This window comes from Ascaphus truei, chromosome 14 (assembly GCF_040206685.1).
Source record: "Ascaphus truei isolate aAscTru1 chromosome 14, aAscTru1.hap1, whole genome shotgun sequence".
NCBI classification, from domain to species: domain Eukaryota; kingdom Metazoa; phylum Chordata; class Amphibia; order Anura; family Ascaphidae; genus Ascaphus; species Ascaphus truei.
Window position 1 is genome coordinate 42,684,803 of NC_134496.1, and position 17,501 is coordinate 42,702,303.

The 17,501-nt window shown below is 41.5% G+C and overlaps 1 protein-coding gene across 2 annotated transcripts in view; it reads left to right on the top strand.

Moving 5' to 3' along the window:
* Positions 1–148: 148 nt before the first annotated feature.
* Positions 149–17,501, top strand: part of SERPINI1 (serpin family I member 1) — a 23,015-nt gene continuing 5,662 nt past the window's right edge. The window contains exons 1-5 of one of the 2 annotated variants that reach the window (XM_075570624.1): positions 149–250; positions 9,427–9,685; positions 11,000–11,230; positions 12,046–12,240; positions 14,708–14,912. In XM_075570624.1, the coding sequence (XP_075426739.1) occupies positions 230–250; positions 9,427–9,685; positions 11,000–11,230; positions 12,046–12,240; positions 14,708–14,912 (911 nt within the window). In that variant the 5' untranslated portion in view covers positions 149–229. Of the gene's footprint in view, positions 251–1,452; positions 1,592–9,426; positions 9,686–10,999; positions 11,231–12,045; positions 12,241–14,707; positions 14,913–17,501 lie in introns of those variants that run through there. The other variant, XM_075570625.1, reaches the window with a different exon arrangement.

Consider the following 17,501-nt stretch of genomic DNA (forward strand, 5'->3'; position numbering starts at 1 on the left):
CAGCGCTCGCTGCCTCTCGATGCGAAGAAAAACTACAACTCCCGGCGCGCTTAGCGAATGCACGGGCTTGGCGTGAGACGCCAGGCTGGTTATCCAATGGTAAACCAGGCCGCCGTGTGAGAGCCAATCAGCGTCGTTGACGTGGGCGGGCGCTAGGTGGGGGGGGGTGGAGCCTGCAGTCAGCAGCGAGAGTAGGTGGCGCAGCTTCATTACAGAGCAGCAGCTGGAGATGAAGCATCTTGGTCCTGAGGTAGGTGAGGGAGGGGGGTGCTCATTGTCATCAGTTCAATGACCATTCTCCATGCTGGTCTTAGTAACTGCAGGCATTGTTACTGCCATACTCTGCAGGTATTGTTACTGCCATACTCTGCAGGTAAGTGGGTTTTAATGGAAGGTATGCATGTTATTTATTATGGCAGTGGGGACCATTAATGCCATAATAACCAGTCCTATCTGAGGCTCCTTCTCCCTTGTCAGCCCTTCCCACCCAAACACCAGTGTGATGGCTGCATGTGAACTGATCTTTTCCACCATTGCGTTTGAATTAATGGCACTTGGTTTTATTTCTGGTGTTTCATGATTTCCTGGGGTCTCCATGAAGATCAGAGATTAGAAACAATAGATGCCATTCCATGTCAGTGGAGTTTCTTCTCTAGGGTGGAAATGCTCATACGTTGTCAATTTTAAAGGACCAATCCATACAATATCCTACATGGGTTTTTGGGTTAATCCCATTTTTTTTAAATTTAGTATTAGATTAATACAGGCGGTCCTCGGTTATCCACCGGAATCCGTTCTGGACGTAGCGTTGGATAGTGAAACCGTTGTAAAGTGAGCCCCCGTGTTAATCAGTGGCGGTGAGCGTTGGATAACGCTTTCCGGCGTCGAAAAACGGCCGATAGGGTTGCATTGTAAAGCGTTGGATATGCCATTCGTTATAAAGTGAAACGTTGGATAGCGAGGGCTACCTGTACTTGCAATTTTAAAAATAAATAATTAAACTCAACAGCTGAACACTTCATTTTTTATTTAACCCTGTCCAAAATATTGAACCATGTTTTTAACTTGTGGTTTGATTTAAAATAGTTGCTTTGACAAATCAAATTGCAAGGGGACAAGCAAAGGCTTGGATTTAGAAAAATGATATACATGGGCTGCTCTTTCTAAGAAAATGCGATATCACGTAAACTGGTATTCTATTCCTAAATCACAACTTGTTTTGCAGAAACGCCGTAGTTCTGGTCTCAGTTTCTCTCCCTTTTTTTATCAAGGGACCAGTGTTGCTGTCTTAGCCCAGTTGGGGCCAGATGAGATTTCTCTCCATTAGTGAGAAGCGCGAATCATATCCCACAAATTGTTGATCCCTTTTTTTATCAAGGTGCTCCCCTAAAATCTAAGATGCAGGTTTTCATCAACGAGACATTGGTATTTAACTTCATCTTCAGGGCAGTTACTCCCTGGCGTACAGCCTTGGTGGTATTAGGACAGGCTGAGCCACTGATTTGTCACCTGTGCTGAAGCAGGAATATCCTGAAAATATGACCCGTTGGTGACCCTGGAGGACTGGAATTGCCCACCCCTGTATTAGGAGGTATGGAATTTTTAAAATGTGCGTATAATTTAATGTACAAACCAAAAGTATCATTACTTGTTTTTTTTTTTTTAATTCCAAGGCTCTACTAAAACAAATACAGTAGTCATATATTTTGGACTTTTAATGCACATATGATGTAAACTGCTATACAATTCTCCCCCTCCCCCCCCAACATTTATTAAGATGTTATTGAATCAATTACAGTATCACTACATTTTAACACATTTGCACTCTGCTACACTGCATTCAAAATGCTAGGGGGCCCGTAGAAAGCTTTTACCTATGTACATATTTATTTATTTACAATTGGCTACCCATGCCCTCAGAAATTAGTCTTCCCTGGGGCATTCTAAGGCCTCGGCCATGCTCCCTGCTGGCGCGCTGAGGCGCAGGGAAAGCAGGTGCTTTCCCTGGCCTTGCGGTTGCATACCGCACGCGCCGACAGGGGGCGGGCGCCTCACTGGCCGGGGGCGGGCCAGTGACGTCACGGAGCTGGTTCACCCTCATTGGGCGAACCGCTCACGTGACCGGCCTGTCGCGCCGGCAAGCGGGGGAATTTTAAATTCCCCTAAGACCTGCGCTTCCGCAAGCGCGCGGAAGCGCAGGTGAGCCCCTACTAAAGCCGCTCTAATTGCGACTGTAGGGGCTCAGTGCTGAGTGGGAGCGCGCGTTAGTGCGCTTCCGCCAGCAAGCGGTAAACATGGCCGAGGCTTAAGAACCAGACTTCTCCATTTTTATTACCAGTTAGTAACAGTGTTACCGTGCTATAAATATTGATGTTGGCACCTTTTTTCCAATATAAATTGTTCTTGTGACTTATAACACTCAGGCTAGGTGTTTTAGTGTTTTAGTGTTTTTTTTTTTCATAATAAAGTGGCAACCATATTTTGGCTCTTTGTCAAAAAGACAAAATAAGCTGTGTGATGTAAAACACATTACTTTGAAGCAATATGCATTCCTATTTGCAGGTAGCAGGTGTGGCAGGCAGCATAGATCTGCTCGAGAAATGATTGGGGCATTAGTCTTGCTGTCAAAAGTGAATGAGTTTGTGTAATCCATCTAAATAAGAAGATAAGGATTTGTAAAGAGCTTTTATTTGATTAGAGCTCCAGTGTATGTTCCTGGAGTTGGACTACGCTCCCTGTAGCCACACACTTTGAATTGCCTCATCATTGCACGCACGTACAGTAGTTGGAGGCCTTGAGAACCAAACTAATACAAAATCTGGCTTGTAACCAAGAATTCATGTTGCGGTGAAGGATATTTTACATTTCCTGATGCTCTCTCTCTGCTTGCAGTTTTGCTCTGTCACATCCAATCATTTGAATGCTGCTTAGAAGTGTCAGGGTATTGCAGTATTCCGGTACTAAACTATATGTACGGTGTGTGCATCCAGACAAAGGAAAAGGGATTTGTTTAACCCTTTCACAGTTGGGGGTGCTTGTAACGCATTGCTTTAATCTACATAAACCTTACAATACAAAATAGAACCGTGATTCATAGTGATAAGAAAGTGTTTATCAACTATTCTGAATCGTGGTTACTTTTCCTGTTTGGTAAAGTAATAGTAATCATCATGACGTTTGTTTTTTGTTTTCCAGAATTGCTGTTGTACCTGGATTTCCCGTTTAGGGCAGGAGTGGCCAACTCCAGTCCTCAGGAGCCACTAACAGGGCAGGTTCTAAGGATATTTCTGCTTCAGCACAGGTGGCTCATTCATTGACTGAGCCACCTGTGCCGAAGCAGGGATATCCTTAGAGCCTGCCCTGTTCGTGGCACCTGAGGACTGGAGTTGGCCACTCCTGGTTTAGGGTTTCCCCAGAAATAATCCCCAATTATGATACAATAGCTGAGACCCAGTTGCACAGAGAAATAATTGTGACACCTGTTAGAAATTGAATATTCATGTTAACTTAATGTTGATTTACAAATACATTTCTTGCTGATCCTAACCTGTTTTGGTAAAGCAGGGAGTGACTGATGAGTTTGAAAACCCCACAATCCTGTCCTATAGGTAGAAACCATGTTCCAAGTTGTGTGTGTTGTTTTTTTGTTGAGATATATAGATATAGTTTCAAATCAACATACAATCCTTGCAGAACTACATGTGCCCACTCTTTGTCCGTGTTATGGACCCTGCTCAATGCAAGCCAAGTAAACCACTACAATTACCAATGCCACATGAGCGTTTTCATTAAACAGGTTGTTTTGTGATCTGCTTTGCATAGTTCTGTTTTGCATAGTACTGTTTTGCATGGGTGGTTCGCACGATCAAGTGTTTTCAGAGCTGGAATTCTCTGCTTTTGAGTCCCATCGCTTCACTGTGTCTCTGGCCCCATTTCAATTTGGCGAAAGCAGAGTAATGCGTATTTCAAGCAGTTTTTTAATTTAGTCCAATTGCCGTAATCTGTCATAGTTGACCATTCAGTTTTGGACTATGATTTTTAGCTCTACTTACATGCCCCTCTGGCAGACAAGGGGTTAAAAAGAGCCTGACTTGGTTCCCTCCCTTCTGTACTTTTATTAAACTCATTGCCTTGAAGCCATGACTGTGCTTAGCATTTGAGTTGGTGTCACATCAGTGGTGAGTGAATAGTAATATTTAAAGATGGTTTAACATTGTAAACTTTGCGATCATGCCGTTTTTCCCAAGAGAAACAAAATGCGTCTTTGGATGTATCTCTGTGATTCGATAAAAGCATAAGTATTGTTAATCGGTGACTGACTGGCTATATATTAAATAATGAATGTTGTGGAATGATCCCGATGAGAAACAAGTGGCCGGCAGAGCCTTGCAAACGGTGCAACAGGATTTATTGATGTGACTGTTGTTGATTTTTGAACTTGCTGAGCAATGTTCCTGGATAAAATATCATTATTTCCTGCTTTTATTTGGGGGAAATAATGTGATTGTTCTACTGTGTACATAAAGTGAAGGAATAGGAGCCAGAGTTCCTATGCAAGGCTGTTTTTTATGTGCCATTAAACGTTTTGTACCCAGCACATTGCAATTTTGGTCCCACAAATTTTTTCAAGGCATCTGCACCGCCATCCAAGCAACTTCTGTACTGTGTACATATGTTATCATCTTTAACTTAATTTTTCTATTCTGAAAAAAAATGTGTGCAAAAAAAGATACATTTTGTTAATCTAAAGTTGCATCCACCAACATGAATGCGGTGTATTATACAGGTATATGATTTGAACAAGACTTTTGTATTCTGTCTTTTTCCCTGTTGGTGCAGAGACGGCTGGAGGACATGGAAGTCAAAGTTTTAGGCTACTGTGTTTAGTCCACATTATATATTCAGGACTTCCATACGTAGCATGGAAGTGGTGTACAGTATACATATTTGTCACTTACTTTGTGTAGTACATGTAATAAATATATTGTTGTTGTTCACCATTCTTTTGTACGATCAGATCATAAAAGGAATAACTGCATTATTCATCCACGTTTTGCCTTCTTTCAAGGGTCTTTCTCACGAAGCATTAGGCCTGTTAAGTTGATGTACATACGGTTCCGCGGGCATCCCAAAAGGGTTCCATGAAATTTTCAGGTCATTTGAAAATTGTACCAAATAAAGAAGAATTTACAATGCATCTGATCTCAGACGTGCTATTGGAGAGGGTTGGGGTTCCTTACAATGCATCTTATCTCAGACGCGCTATTAGAGCGTATTGGGGTTTCTCAGAATTTCACAATCTTCTTATTATAAGGTACCTTAACCAAAAAAAGGTTGGAAACCACTGTACTAGAACATATGCCTTGTGGAACAGATAGATGAGAACTACCAAAGATCTTAACTACAGATGTCTGCAGAATAAATGTGCAAAGCAAACAATACTAGCAAAAGCTCAATATTACACAGACAATTTTTATTAGAATTAATCAAATCCAGCAAACTTCTGGAAGGTCAACAATATTTTCCAGCCTTCTATCATATATGTATATATGTATGCAAATACAACTGTATGCTCATCTGCATGTCTTAGGCAGGTCTACAACCCCGCCTGTCCCCATTATCACCCAGCATACAGCACTTCCACTGCAGCAAGGGATTCTGGGAAATGACATGCAAATGAGCACACAGTGTTACTTTTTGCCTCAAAAACCATTATATATATATCTCTCTCTATAACAAATCCCATTGATCTTGCAAATGTATACTTTGTGGGGTTGGCTACTTCCCTACTATCAAAGTGCAACTCTAACTACAATCATGAAGCTGAACCTGTGTTTCCCTATATCTCCACCCCCTCCCAACAGTGCTTACCATTTTCAATTTGTCCTAGTATCTGAAGAGGAGACACAGGCGCTCCAACATTAAATGCCCAATTTGGGCCTGACCTATTGCAGTCAATGTTCCCATGACTCGGTGCCATTGTCAAGCTGCTTGACAATTGCACCGAGAATCAGAATTTAATTTAGAAATGGTGGGTCCTTTTTATAAAGGCAATGAGAGAAACATTGGAATTAGAGGATACAGAAGAAGATACTAAGAAATCAAATAAATTATTTGGAACAAGGCAGAAGAAAACCAGATGTTTTCCAATTCATCAAGTAATCAAAGATATGATACAAATGGAATTGTCACAGCCGGATAGAAAACTGAATTTTCCCCGAAAATGTAACAGGGTGTATCCTTTTGTACAAGAGGAGGTATAATGCTGGGAAGTCAATCCAAAAATTGATGCAGCAATTTCCAGAGTTTCAAGAAAAACAACCATACCAGTCGAAGATGCAGCATCACTCAGACATAATGGATAGGAGAATGGAGAGTGTTTTGAAGAAAGCATATGTAGCAGCAGGTACAGCATGCAAACCAGCGATGGCAACGACATTGGTATCAATGCGGATATGGATTGCTAATATAGAAGAAGCATTGGAAAAGGGAGTCAAGAGAACTTCTATTTTAAAGGCATTGTCATAAATCAAATGGGCAGCCGGCTACGTAGCTGAAGCATCACTGGATGCGGTAAGACTGGCAGCCAGATCAATGGCTTATGCAGTAACGGCAAGAAGAGCGCTGTGCCTCACAGTGGATGGCGGACGCAGCATTCAAAAACTGCCTGTGTAATTTACCTTTTTGAAGGAGAATTTCTCTTTGGGAATAAATTGGGCGTCACTGGGCCAATAGCCCGCAAAGCGTCGACATCACGGCGCCGTGACATTGATGCTGCTTCGCTCTGATTGGAGGTTTTCAGCCGACAGCGCGCTCAGAAACGGGTTCTGCCGTCGGCTGAAAATCCCTGCGCCTCAGGACGCCTGCGGACGCTCACAGTAGCCCCCTCAAGACATCCTCATTGAGGATGACGGAGCTCAACGCAGAGCGTCCGCATGGCTCAGCACTGCTGGACGCAGCCTAAGAACTAGACTGTCTGTCCCTAGAGACCAGACGCAAAGTAAATTTTTCCTGTCTTCCCTTCAAATACTTTCTGGGCAAGCTACCCGCCTATCTGAACAAGCTCCGCACCCCTACCACATGCAGCACTTATCATCTGAGATCTTTCTCCAAAAGGCTGTTCATGGTTCCAAGGTTCAACAAAAAATCCGGTCGCTCTTTCTTCTCTTGCCATGCACCTCACATCTGGAACAATCTTCCTGAGACTCTCAACGCCACCTACAGAAGACTTCAGCTGTCTCAAATTTTAATGTTGTCTGTAACTGTCTTTAAATACACCCATAGCATTTGTATTGTCCCTAACTGTCCATGAAGTGTCAGTAAATATAACGTATAACGATGCATTGTCATTAGTCTATGCCCAGGACATACTGCTGTGGCCGAGTTTATTCGAGCATTTGCCCGTTCTCGGCCGCAGCAGTAACCTGGCGCGCGCCAGAGGGTGCCGGGCGCGCGCCGAAGACACGGAGGAGCGCCCTCCGATCGGGGCTTTCTCCCTCCCGCTGCCGGGTCTGCCGGGTCCCCCGGAACCCCCTGCCGCCGTCCCCCACATCGCAGGACACCAGGGCTCCCTCGGGGAGCCCTGGACGCGCGTGCAGGGGGTGCAGGCACCCTATGACGCGTGACCGCGCGTCGATGACGCGCGGCACGCCGAGGGAGTGCGGCTAGCATGCCGGGGCATCCCCAGGCTTGCGGAGCTAGCCGCACTCAAATAAAATGTGCCGCCTCTGTACTTGAAAATGAGAGGTAACTCTCAATGTATTTCCTGGTAAAACATTTTAAAAATGAGTAAATGTTCCTTTCTGTACAAATAATGCATGTAGCGCACTGCAATGGTATTTCATATTGCCTTTGCTTAAATAAGTGACTTTTTATTCATCATAATAATAGTGCCTGAAGTCGGCAAGAGCGTGTGTTTCTAAATGTGGTTAGACCCGTTTCGCATTGCTTGCAGAATATGTGGCATCTATGATCTTTAATTTGAGGAAATAGATTGCCATATTGTTTTAATTGCCATATTGTTTTAATTGCTAAAAACCTGTAATGCAGTGTCTGGCACATTTATTTTGTTTTCATAATGTAGTTGTTCTTTCTGCTCGATGGATTATAAGACCGGTACTATTTATTTCTTTTTATTGTACTCTGGGAGCAAACGCCAGACGCGCAGAGTGGTTTTGAAACACCGTGCCACAATACATTTTCATAATTTATATTCAGTGTGGGGTTTAAAAAAAATTTTTTGTAGCTGTCTATTTTATCCCACCAGCGGATTACTTTAACTGTTGGCATGTTTGTCTTACAAATAAGCAACACATTGATAAAATGATCATTTTGCTGCAATACCCAAGCAGATAACGGTTGGCTTACCTTGGGGGGGGGGGGGGGGGGGGGTGGCAGGGAAATTGACGGTTACCACACTATCATGGGTCTGCATATGCTGGGATTTTTTAGTGAAGGTCTCAACCTTTTATTGACATCTTGGATACCACATGTAAGTATGTTGGGTAAAAGTGACACGAACCTTGCAGTGCTTTTGTATAATGGGTAAATGACACACAGCCCATGATCTGCATGGTCCATCATTCATGGATTCTCTTTTGTTGGCATTTACAGTACAGGCATACCCCGGTTTATGGACACTCACTTTAAGTACACTCGCGAGTAAGTACATATCGCTCAATAGGCAAACGGCAGCTCACGCATGCGCCTGTCAGCACGTCCTGAACAGCAATACCAGCTCCCTACCTGTACCGAAGCTGTACGCAAGCGGGGAGACTATAGAGCCTGTTACAAATGCGTTATTTACATCAGTTATGCACGTATATGACGATTGCAGTACAGTACATGCATCGATAAGTGGGAAAAAAGGTAGTGCTTCACTTTAAGTACATTTTCGCTTTACATACATGCTCCGGTCCCATTGCGTACGTTAATGCGGGGTATGCCTGTATAAATACATTTCATACTTTATATATTTTTTTTCCTCATAACCCCCCACCACCACCACCTCTATTCATTTTCATGCTCTCAAACATGAAAAAAAGTGCTCATTTATTACCCTCTTACATAATATATGTTGATTAGCTGTGGCAGTTTATTTAATGTATGTATTTTAAACATATAAAGGTCATTTCACCAGCAGTAAATAGCCCCAGATTGTAATATGTTTGATTTAAAAAAATAGATATATATTCATTGTGTGGAGAGGTCTAATCACACTACCACTGGTATTATCATAAAGGTGGACTCTTGTCAAGACCATGTTTCAGCCCTTTAAAATGATTGTTTAGGGCTGTATTTGATTGTCTGCCCTATAATGCACCATTACATAAATACACTTCAAATATATCTGAATGTCTCTTCCTTTCATTGTTTTCTTGCTATGCATTAACTTTTTTTTTCTATGCCTTTTGGCGTCATCTGTAGGTTGCAACAATGCATCTCTTCAGCTTGCTCTCTCTGGTAGCTCTGCAAGCTGCAGCTTTCGGTACAAGTGTTCATGATGATACTATTACAGAGTTTTCAGTCAAGGTTTACCACGAACTGCGAGCCACAAATGAAGATGAGAACCTAGTCTTCTCGCCCCTGAGCATTGCAATGGCGGTGGGAATGGCGGAGCTGGGGGCTCGTGGTTCCACCCTGAAAGAGATCCGCCATACTATGGGATACAACAAACTGAAGAATGGTACTGTACACTCCATCAAGGTTTTTGTTATTCATAGTTTTAATATGTAGGGGGAACTGTTACCACACACCCCCTTCTTCCTTCCCAACAGAGCACCTGCAGGGTAAAAACAAAAGTAACTCCTCAAATAAATATAAATATATAGATATAGATCTATCTATCTATATCTCTCTCCGTGTTTTGGTTCCATAATGGAAAATAAGATAAGGCACAATCTTTAATTAAACATCTACTTGATTTTAAAGTGTCACTGCAATGTCAATGACTGTTATGCATCTTATATCTTAATTGCATGACCAAAACATTTTGAAAAGGCCATGCTAAATGTAGCTAAGCCAGGAGTGGCCAACTTCAGTCCTCAATGGCCACCAACAGGCCAGGTGTTGGTGATATCCCTGCTTCAGCACAGATGGCTGTCATTCTGACTGAGCCACCTGTGCTGAAGCAGGGATATCCTTAACTTGGCCTGTTGGTGGCCCTTGAGGACTGGAGTTTGCCAACCCTGAGCTAGGCAAACTGTTTTGGGGGCTTTGGATGTGAAAGAACTTTATTACACCAGTGTGATTCGGGGAATCGGTACCTGTTCTTACACACATGGACTGAGAGGAGAAGGAGAAATCACGGATTTCCTCAGGAATGTCTTCAAGGTTGGGGACATTGGTTTTGTTGAATCACAGCTCTCATAAATGTATAGGACCTCGGATATAGTACAGACGCGCATGACGTCACGCACACCTGAACTTGCCGAGGTCTGCGACATGCCAGGGGGCGTGCTCATGGCATCACGTGAGCGGTTTTGCCCTCTATGGCCACGATCATTGCCTTACGGCATTTTGATTGTAGCGCTCATGCGATCTCCTTTACCAAGGACATAGCCTAAGTTTAGGGTAGTCGGGGACATTTTGTAAACAAGTATCTAATGCATAAATGATGCAATTTTACTTAATTACTTTCCTAATTGGATAGCAGACCCCTTGGTCATCAAAAATATCTTTACCGAGCTTTATGGATTCACTGTTTTCTTTCTTGGTGTCCCTTCTGGTTTTGTTTTAAGTAACAATATCAATGTCAAAATTGTATTTTTATTTTCACCACCTACATCTTGCATTATTTGCTTTCTTTCTAAAGCATTAAAACTAGAGACATCTTATTGTGTTTTTTCTCCCGGTGAAATATATTTTATAAATACTGTATGTAGCCATACTTGCTTTTTATCTGTCAATTGCCCAATCTCGTTGACCAATGTTGATTGACGCGGTCTGTGTCTTTAATGTCTGTCATTGTTCTTTGCTTTTTTTTCCCCCCTCTGCAAAGGTGAAGAATTTTCTATGTTAAAGGATCTTTCCAGCATGATGACAGCCAAAGAGAGACATTACGCGTTGGACATCGCCAATGCCCTGTACTTACAAAATGGATTTCATATCAGTGACAAGTTCGTACAGTTGATGAAAAAATATTTCAAGGCAGAAGTAGAAAATGTAGACTTCAGTCAAGGTTCAACAGTAGCAAATCGCATCAATATGTGGGTGGAAAATCACACCAATAGTATGTTATCTTCAGTTCAGAATTATTTTCCATTACATTTCCACTCAACAAAAACTAGTTATTAAATAACTAGCAATATAAAAAAAATTAGTATCAACTCTTCTATTCAGGTGTCAATGTAAAACTTTAATTTTGAATGGTTTTATACTACTTTGACATTTTGTAAGAAGAAAATGACATCCCCATAAAAAACCTACGATTCAGTGTATATTGTACATATTGAGCTACAGTAAATGTCCAGTGTTGTGAACAATGTCCAATGCTTTGTTTTTTATTGTTTACTTGCAGAGCAAAACATTAGATCGCTAGATATCCATCATTCAGGGGGGGGACAAGAATATATTATACTTAGGAGCCAGGCAGAATTTTTAGGAGCCCACGTTTTCGGTGGTGAGGGGGGCGTTCCTGCACAGTGACGCACGAACCCCTCCCCACCAATCCCGTTTTCCCACCAACTATCCAGAATGCTTCTGCCTCACTCCTACCCTCCAACAAGGTAACTGCAGGGACATAGTCCCGAAGCCCTGCCCCGTGCCGGACTTTAGCAAAGCCATGCGGACTGACCTGTCAGTCATGGCCAGCATCAGCACTCCCAGTTACACATTGCGCTCAAATTGATAAGGTGTGATTAAGTGCGGTCTCTGTGGTGACAGGTCAGTCAGCACTGATGGCACAGAAAATGTAGACACTGGCACCCGGGATTTTTCCATCCCTGATAGAGAGATAACTATACAGCCTTCTTTTTTTTTTTTTTTTTGAATAAAAGTCCTCTGAAAATGGGTGAACTGGTTCCTTGATTTATTCCTATCTAACAGACCGTATTCAGGATCTTTTCTCATCGGAAGACTTCAATGAGTTGACCAAGTTGGTTCTGGTCAATGCGGTCTACTTTAAGGGTAACTGGAAGTCACAGTTCCGGCCAGAGAACACCAGGACCTTCTCCTTCACTAAAGATGATGAAAGTGAAGTGCAAATTCCAATGATGTACCAAAAGGGAGAATTTTACTATGGTGAGTAAAATAAATAGTTCACCCTGTTTGATGCTTTAGGGATCCCACATTTATTGATCAGCCCCTTTAATATTTATTGATGATAACTTGGCTGTTTTTAAATTCTGCATCTGCAGTGTAAGAATGGTCTAGGTGAAAGTGCTTTGTATTCATAATTATAGTTAATATTAACAAAACATACACTTGATAACTTTTGGTATTGACCGTTTCTCGCTCCTTAAATGGCAGAGGGGTTTATAATAAAGCTTAATGGCAGATGAGAACCCCCTGGCCCATTTTGTTCTGCAAGTCAAGGAAGGATAAACTTAGAAAAGACACATTTTAGCAGATTATTTAGAGAAGAAAAAATGACTAGTTTGTTAATTGAGAGCTTTTATAATCTAATCAGCACTCTGTAATTTGTTTTAATCTTGCGACTCCTGCTGGATATTTATTTTGTTTTGTATGAAGTAAGCGGAAGGTACATCACAAACCGGTGCCTTAATCTTTCTAGTAGTTATCTCACTAGTCTATGATCTGGATATTACTGACCAGGAAATGAATAGCAACCTCTGTAAGCATTGAAGGCCAAACATGACACACAACCACCGGCCTGTTCTGTTTCGGAGAGGAAATATGCACACAATACCGCAGAGCACAAATCTGAGATAAACCAGGTAGATTATAAATCAGTTGAACAGTTTTATTTAATAAAGATAAGAAAATAAATCCTGGTGGAAAAACACCAGCTGCAGCCAGACAGCTGTAAACTCCGAGATGGTCTCCATGCCTGGTGCGTACATGACTTCTCTATGGTGACATTGAAAGATTATAGCACAGGTGTGATCATCAAATGACCTTCAGTGGCTTTGGAAACTATACATTTATTTATTTATTTTCCCTTTGGCAAACAAGCAGAAATGTCAGCACAGTTACTAGACTATTAGTTTCAAAATGTGATGAGCACATCGCACATTATGTATAGTATCTAATCGAAACAATGCTCTGGGTCCATGAATCCAGCCTCTGGGTTCTGCACAATATAACGATGTTCCCATTTACAGCAGCTCTGCATTGCGTTTTTGTTTTCTGGTTTAAAGCTGCAGTTCAGTCAATATCCTGCATGTTTGTTTTTTGTATTAAAGCAGTTCTGTAGTAAGAAAAAATACTTTTAGCATTTTCTGTTTTTAAAAAAACAACTTTGAAAGACCAATTTTCTTGTATTCTATTTTAACAGCCATTTGCTAAGGCACTGCCCCTTCATGTCCTGTCACAAGCTCTGGCACACCCCTTTGTCAGCACTGCCCTCCCTCTAGCACTTGTCAGTGCAGGAATGCTCATGAATATTCATGAGCTTCCACTGCCAGTCAAGCAGATTATAGACAAATGCCAGCTTTTAATATGTCACCAAATTTCGACCTATCAATACATGGAAAACGAATTGAGCTGCAGCTATACAGTTCTTTAGGTAATTAGAGATTGCCCACATGAAACTATTGAAGTAAAAAAATAAATGTAAAAAAAAAAAAAAAAAAAGACAACTGCAGCTTTAAAGCAGGGAGTCTTCAGTGCTGATCTGTTCAGCCCCAGGGACAACTTGCTTCCAGTGATGCTAACCTCTGTAGGGGAGCCGGTGTCTCTGCAGCCAGGGAACCTGTGCATCTAACACAATGGTGGCTTTTAAATGTCACACGGGCCGTTCGGAAGCAGTGACATGATCCGGCGCGGTTTTCTACTGGCCAGCGTGACCGGAACATATAAACTGCACAGAGATACCGGCACCCCATACAGAGGCTAGGTTCTCGAAGCAGAGGGTCCCAGAAGCTGAAATTAACACTGTTCAACTCCAGGGACCCCCTGCTTCAAACCCAAATAAAACAACAACAAAAAAAATGCAATGCTGCATGTATTGTGGCCTTAAGTCTATGGTACATGCAGCAGGTTTTGTACGAGACTGGCCTAGCATTAGGAACAGTTGCAGAGTGATCCATTTTCTGGATATGTATGGTTGTCCTTGTAGGTGTATTGTCCGAATCCATGCTTTATCTAAGACTTCTGTTATTTGCCAGTGGAAGATCATTTATTTAGGTCCTTTTTCATTGATTTTTGAAGTTCACTGTAGACGTTCTAGCTTCAAGTTATGAGCATCTCTTATTCGAGAATTTGGTAATTATTTCCAAAGTTGTCCACCCACTCACTATGTTGTGAGATCGCAGTTTACTACATGCTAATGCCTTTGTAATGCAATAAAATATTAATATTGAGAATGTTCTTTGTCAAAAGTTCCGGGGAAGAACTTGTAATTCACACACACAATACTGGCCAGGTAGAACTTGGACAACAATAATGTGACCTGAAGCAGCCAAGTTATAACAAGGAGACAAATATTTTAACAAAATTAGACTTTAGAAGAGTACATGCGCCTTCTTTTTTGGTATGCATGTGTCCTCTGGTTAACCATTCTTTAATATTTAGCATTTTGTTGCAGGGGAATTTAGTGATGGATCTAATGAGGCAGGTGGAGTCTACCAAGTCCTGGAAATGCCATATGAAGGGGAGGAATTAAGCTTGATGATCGTTCTTTCCAGACAGGAAGTTCCATTGGCTACACTTGAACCTTTGGTCAAAGCCTCTCTGATTGAAGACTGGGCTAACTCTGTGAAAAAGCAAAAAGTGGAAGTTTACCTGCCAAGGTACGCGTCGTGTTGAAGCTCTCGTGGTTCTTTCAGTAACCTTGTTTGCAGGAGTAGCGCATGCTGCCTTGTGTCTTCTTTTTCACCTTCCGTCGGCAGTGGACAACTCCAGCTCTCGAGGTCCACCAACAGGTTGGGTTTTTGTAATATCCCTGCTTCAGTGCATATGGCTCAGTCAATGTCTGTGGCACCTGTGCTGAAGCAGGGATAACCTGACCTATTTGCTTGCCCTATAGGACAGGAGTTGCCCACACGTCCTTAGATGGAAGGCAACTGCCATGGTCACACATTTGTGCTTGTTGTAATGCACCATAACATGATGACATTTTCCCATGTACTTTCCCTAGCTGAGAACTGAAGGAATACATTTGTAACCCTGTATTAACATAACAATCCATGTCACTGAAATTCCTGTGTGGCAGCCATTGTTTTAGATTTCTTCTGGGGTATCAGAGTGGTGACACATGCAATGCACGCTGCTCTGGAACTGAAACACTGAAAGCCTCAAATCTTCTCGTTATTTTAGATGAGAGCTTTGCTAAAAAAGATGAGCACTTGGAGATCATTATTTTGCTGTATACTATGCAGGGTGCTTCTCTTTGCTTTAGTAACCCAACTTTTTTCACTGTTTTTCATGGCAATGGCTGTTATATTCTGTAATATATCCATGACAGCAGTAAGTCACTGAACCGTTTGTCAGCTGAGCAGGTTTTGTCAGGAATACTCTTGGTTTCTGAGGGATGTGTAGTAAAAGACAGTCGATATCAGAGGGTCTTAAAACAGCAATACTACATCCCCCCTCCCCTTCCGTATCTGTATATGTACAGCATGTGGCAATGTATAATTCTACATTCTTACCGAAACTGGCAATAATTTGGTGCTCCTGATATAAATCTGTCAAAAATCATTATGGCTTGACTAACATAATAGCTGCTTCAGTCAATGTAACTCAGCAGCTACAATGTATCCTTTTATTACTACAATAACATCTATTGTTACATTTTACAGCTCAAACTGCTGGGAATATTGGCAACAAAGTATTACAAACAGGAACTGGTTGCAAAGATCTTGCACTGCTGGGGAGGTGGGCTAAAAATCCGCTACACAAATCAAAGGATGCTTTATTAGAAATTGAGTTTAATAATAATTTTTATTTATATGAATACAGTAATTATAATCTAATACTACAGAACAGATTTAAAAAAAAAATGATTTCACATGTTTTGCTGCTTTTTAAGTACATGACTTATTGGAGACTGTGGAGCATACCTTACGTGTAATATCTATTTGCTGTGTTTAGTAGAGACTTACAAGAAAGAGCTGTGCTTAGAAATCCTATAATTTGGCACATAGCTGCTCCAACAGAGGGCTTCCCAGAAAGACGAATCCTACTTGGTAAATAGCATAAGCCATCAATGACTGATGTAGCATCTGTCGACAGGTTGGTGAATGCATAAACCATCTACGGAGAGTCCCCTTACATCAGTAAAAGGAAACGGATGCCTAGAAAATATGGATGTACTGCATCAGCGAATTACCTTGGGGACAAAGGAATATGTGTGAAATGAGTATTTGATAATACTATCATTATATTGATATCCATGGCTACTTTTCATGGAGTATAAATGGCCATAAGGGATCACAATTTATTAGGATTTAATAGAATAGAGAACATGTTGTTCTATGTTGGGTTTTTTATTTTTTTATTTATTTCTCTACAATTAAATGGGAAGATATGATTTGTTTTACAGCTCTAAAAAATATGGAAAGGTGTGTGTGTGTGTGTCACCTCTTCAGTGATTGTCTGCAGGTAATTCGTTTCGGAGCAACGTTAACAATATGGTTTGTGGCAATCCAAATCGTGTTCTGCACCTAAAGAATTGCATTACCCAATAGCTCCACTGATGACTGATTTTCTTTAAAAGTCTCCCACGTTTTTATATTAACCCAGTTTTGGACTTTTAAACCTTTTGGTATTGCGTCCTTGCTGTTTTCTTTAGATTAATGTTCATGCCTTTTTTGGGGGAGGGGGGCGGGGGGGTTGTACAAACGATTATCTGTAATATATGTAACATTTTTATTAACCTCACGGGTATTCAATGTTCTCTGCTACCTTTCACATGGCTCTTCTTATGAAGTTCAAGGTTTCTGCATTGGATCCCATCAATAAAAAAGGTTTAAACAATTCAGTTGCTGGTACGAAGAGCGTGCCCCTTTTGCTTTATATCAACATGATATACAGGCTTGTGTAGGAAAACAAGATTGAAATTTGATGTAGTGATTCAGTAATTTCCCTACTTAGGTTTGTGAGATTAACGGCTGGTAAAAGTGCTGGCTTTTGATTAAAATGCAGAAGCGGTGTCGAGTTTTATCAAAGCACTAAATAAACACTATAAATATTTATATCTACTGACGCGAGTAGACCTGCTATGAAGTGTAGCGTGCAGATAATGTCCACTGAGAAATGAAAAGCTAAGGCACAAGAGTGATCACTTCTATTTCCCCTAATCCTTGCCAGCCAGAGAATTCCAATTTCTCCAAGTTTAAAAATAACAAGCCCGGCAGAGTACTTGGGAGGCTGTAGTAAAG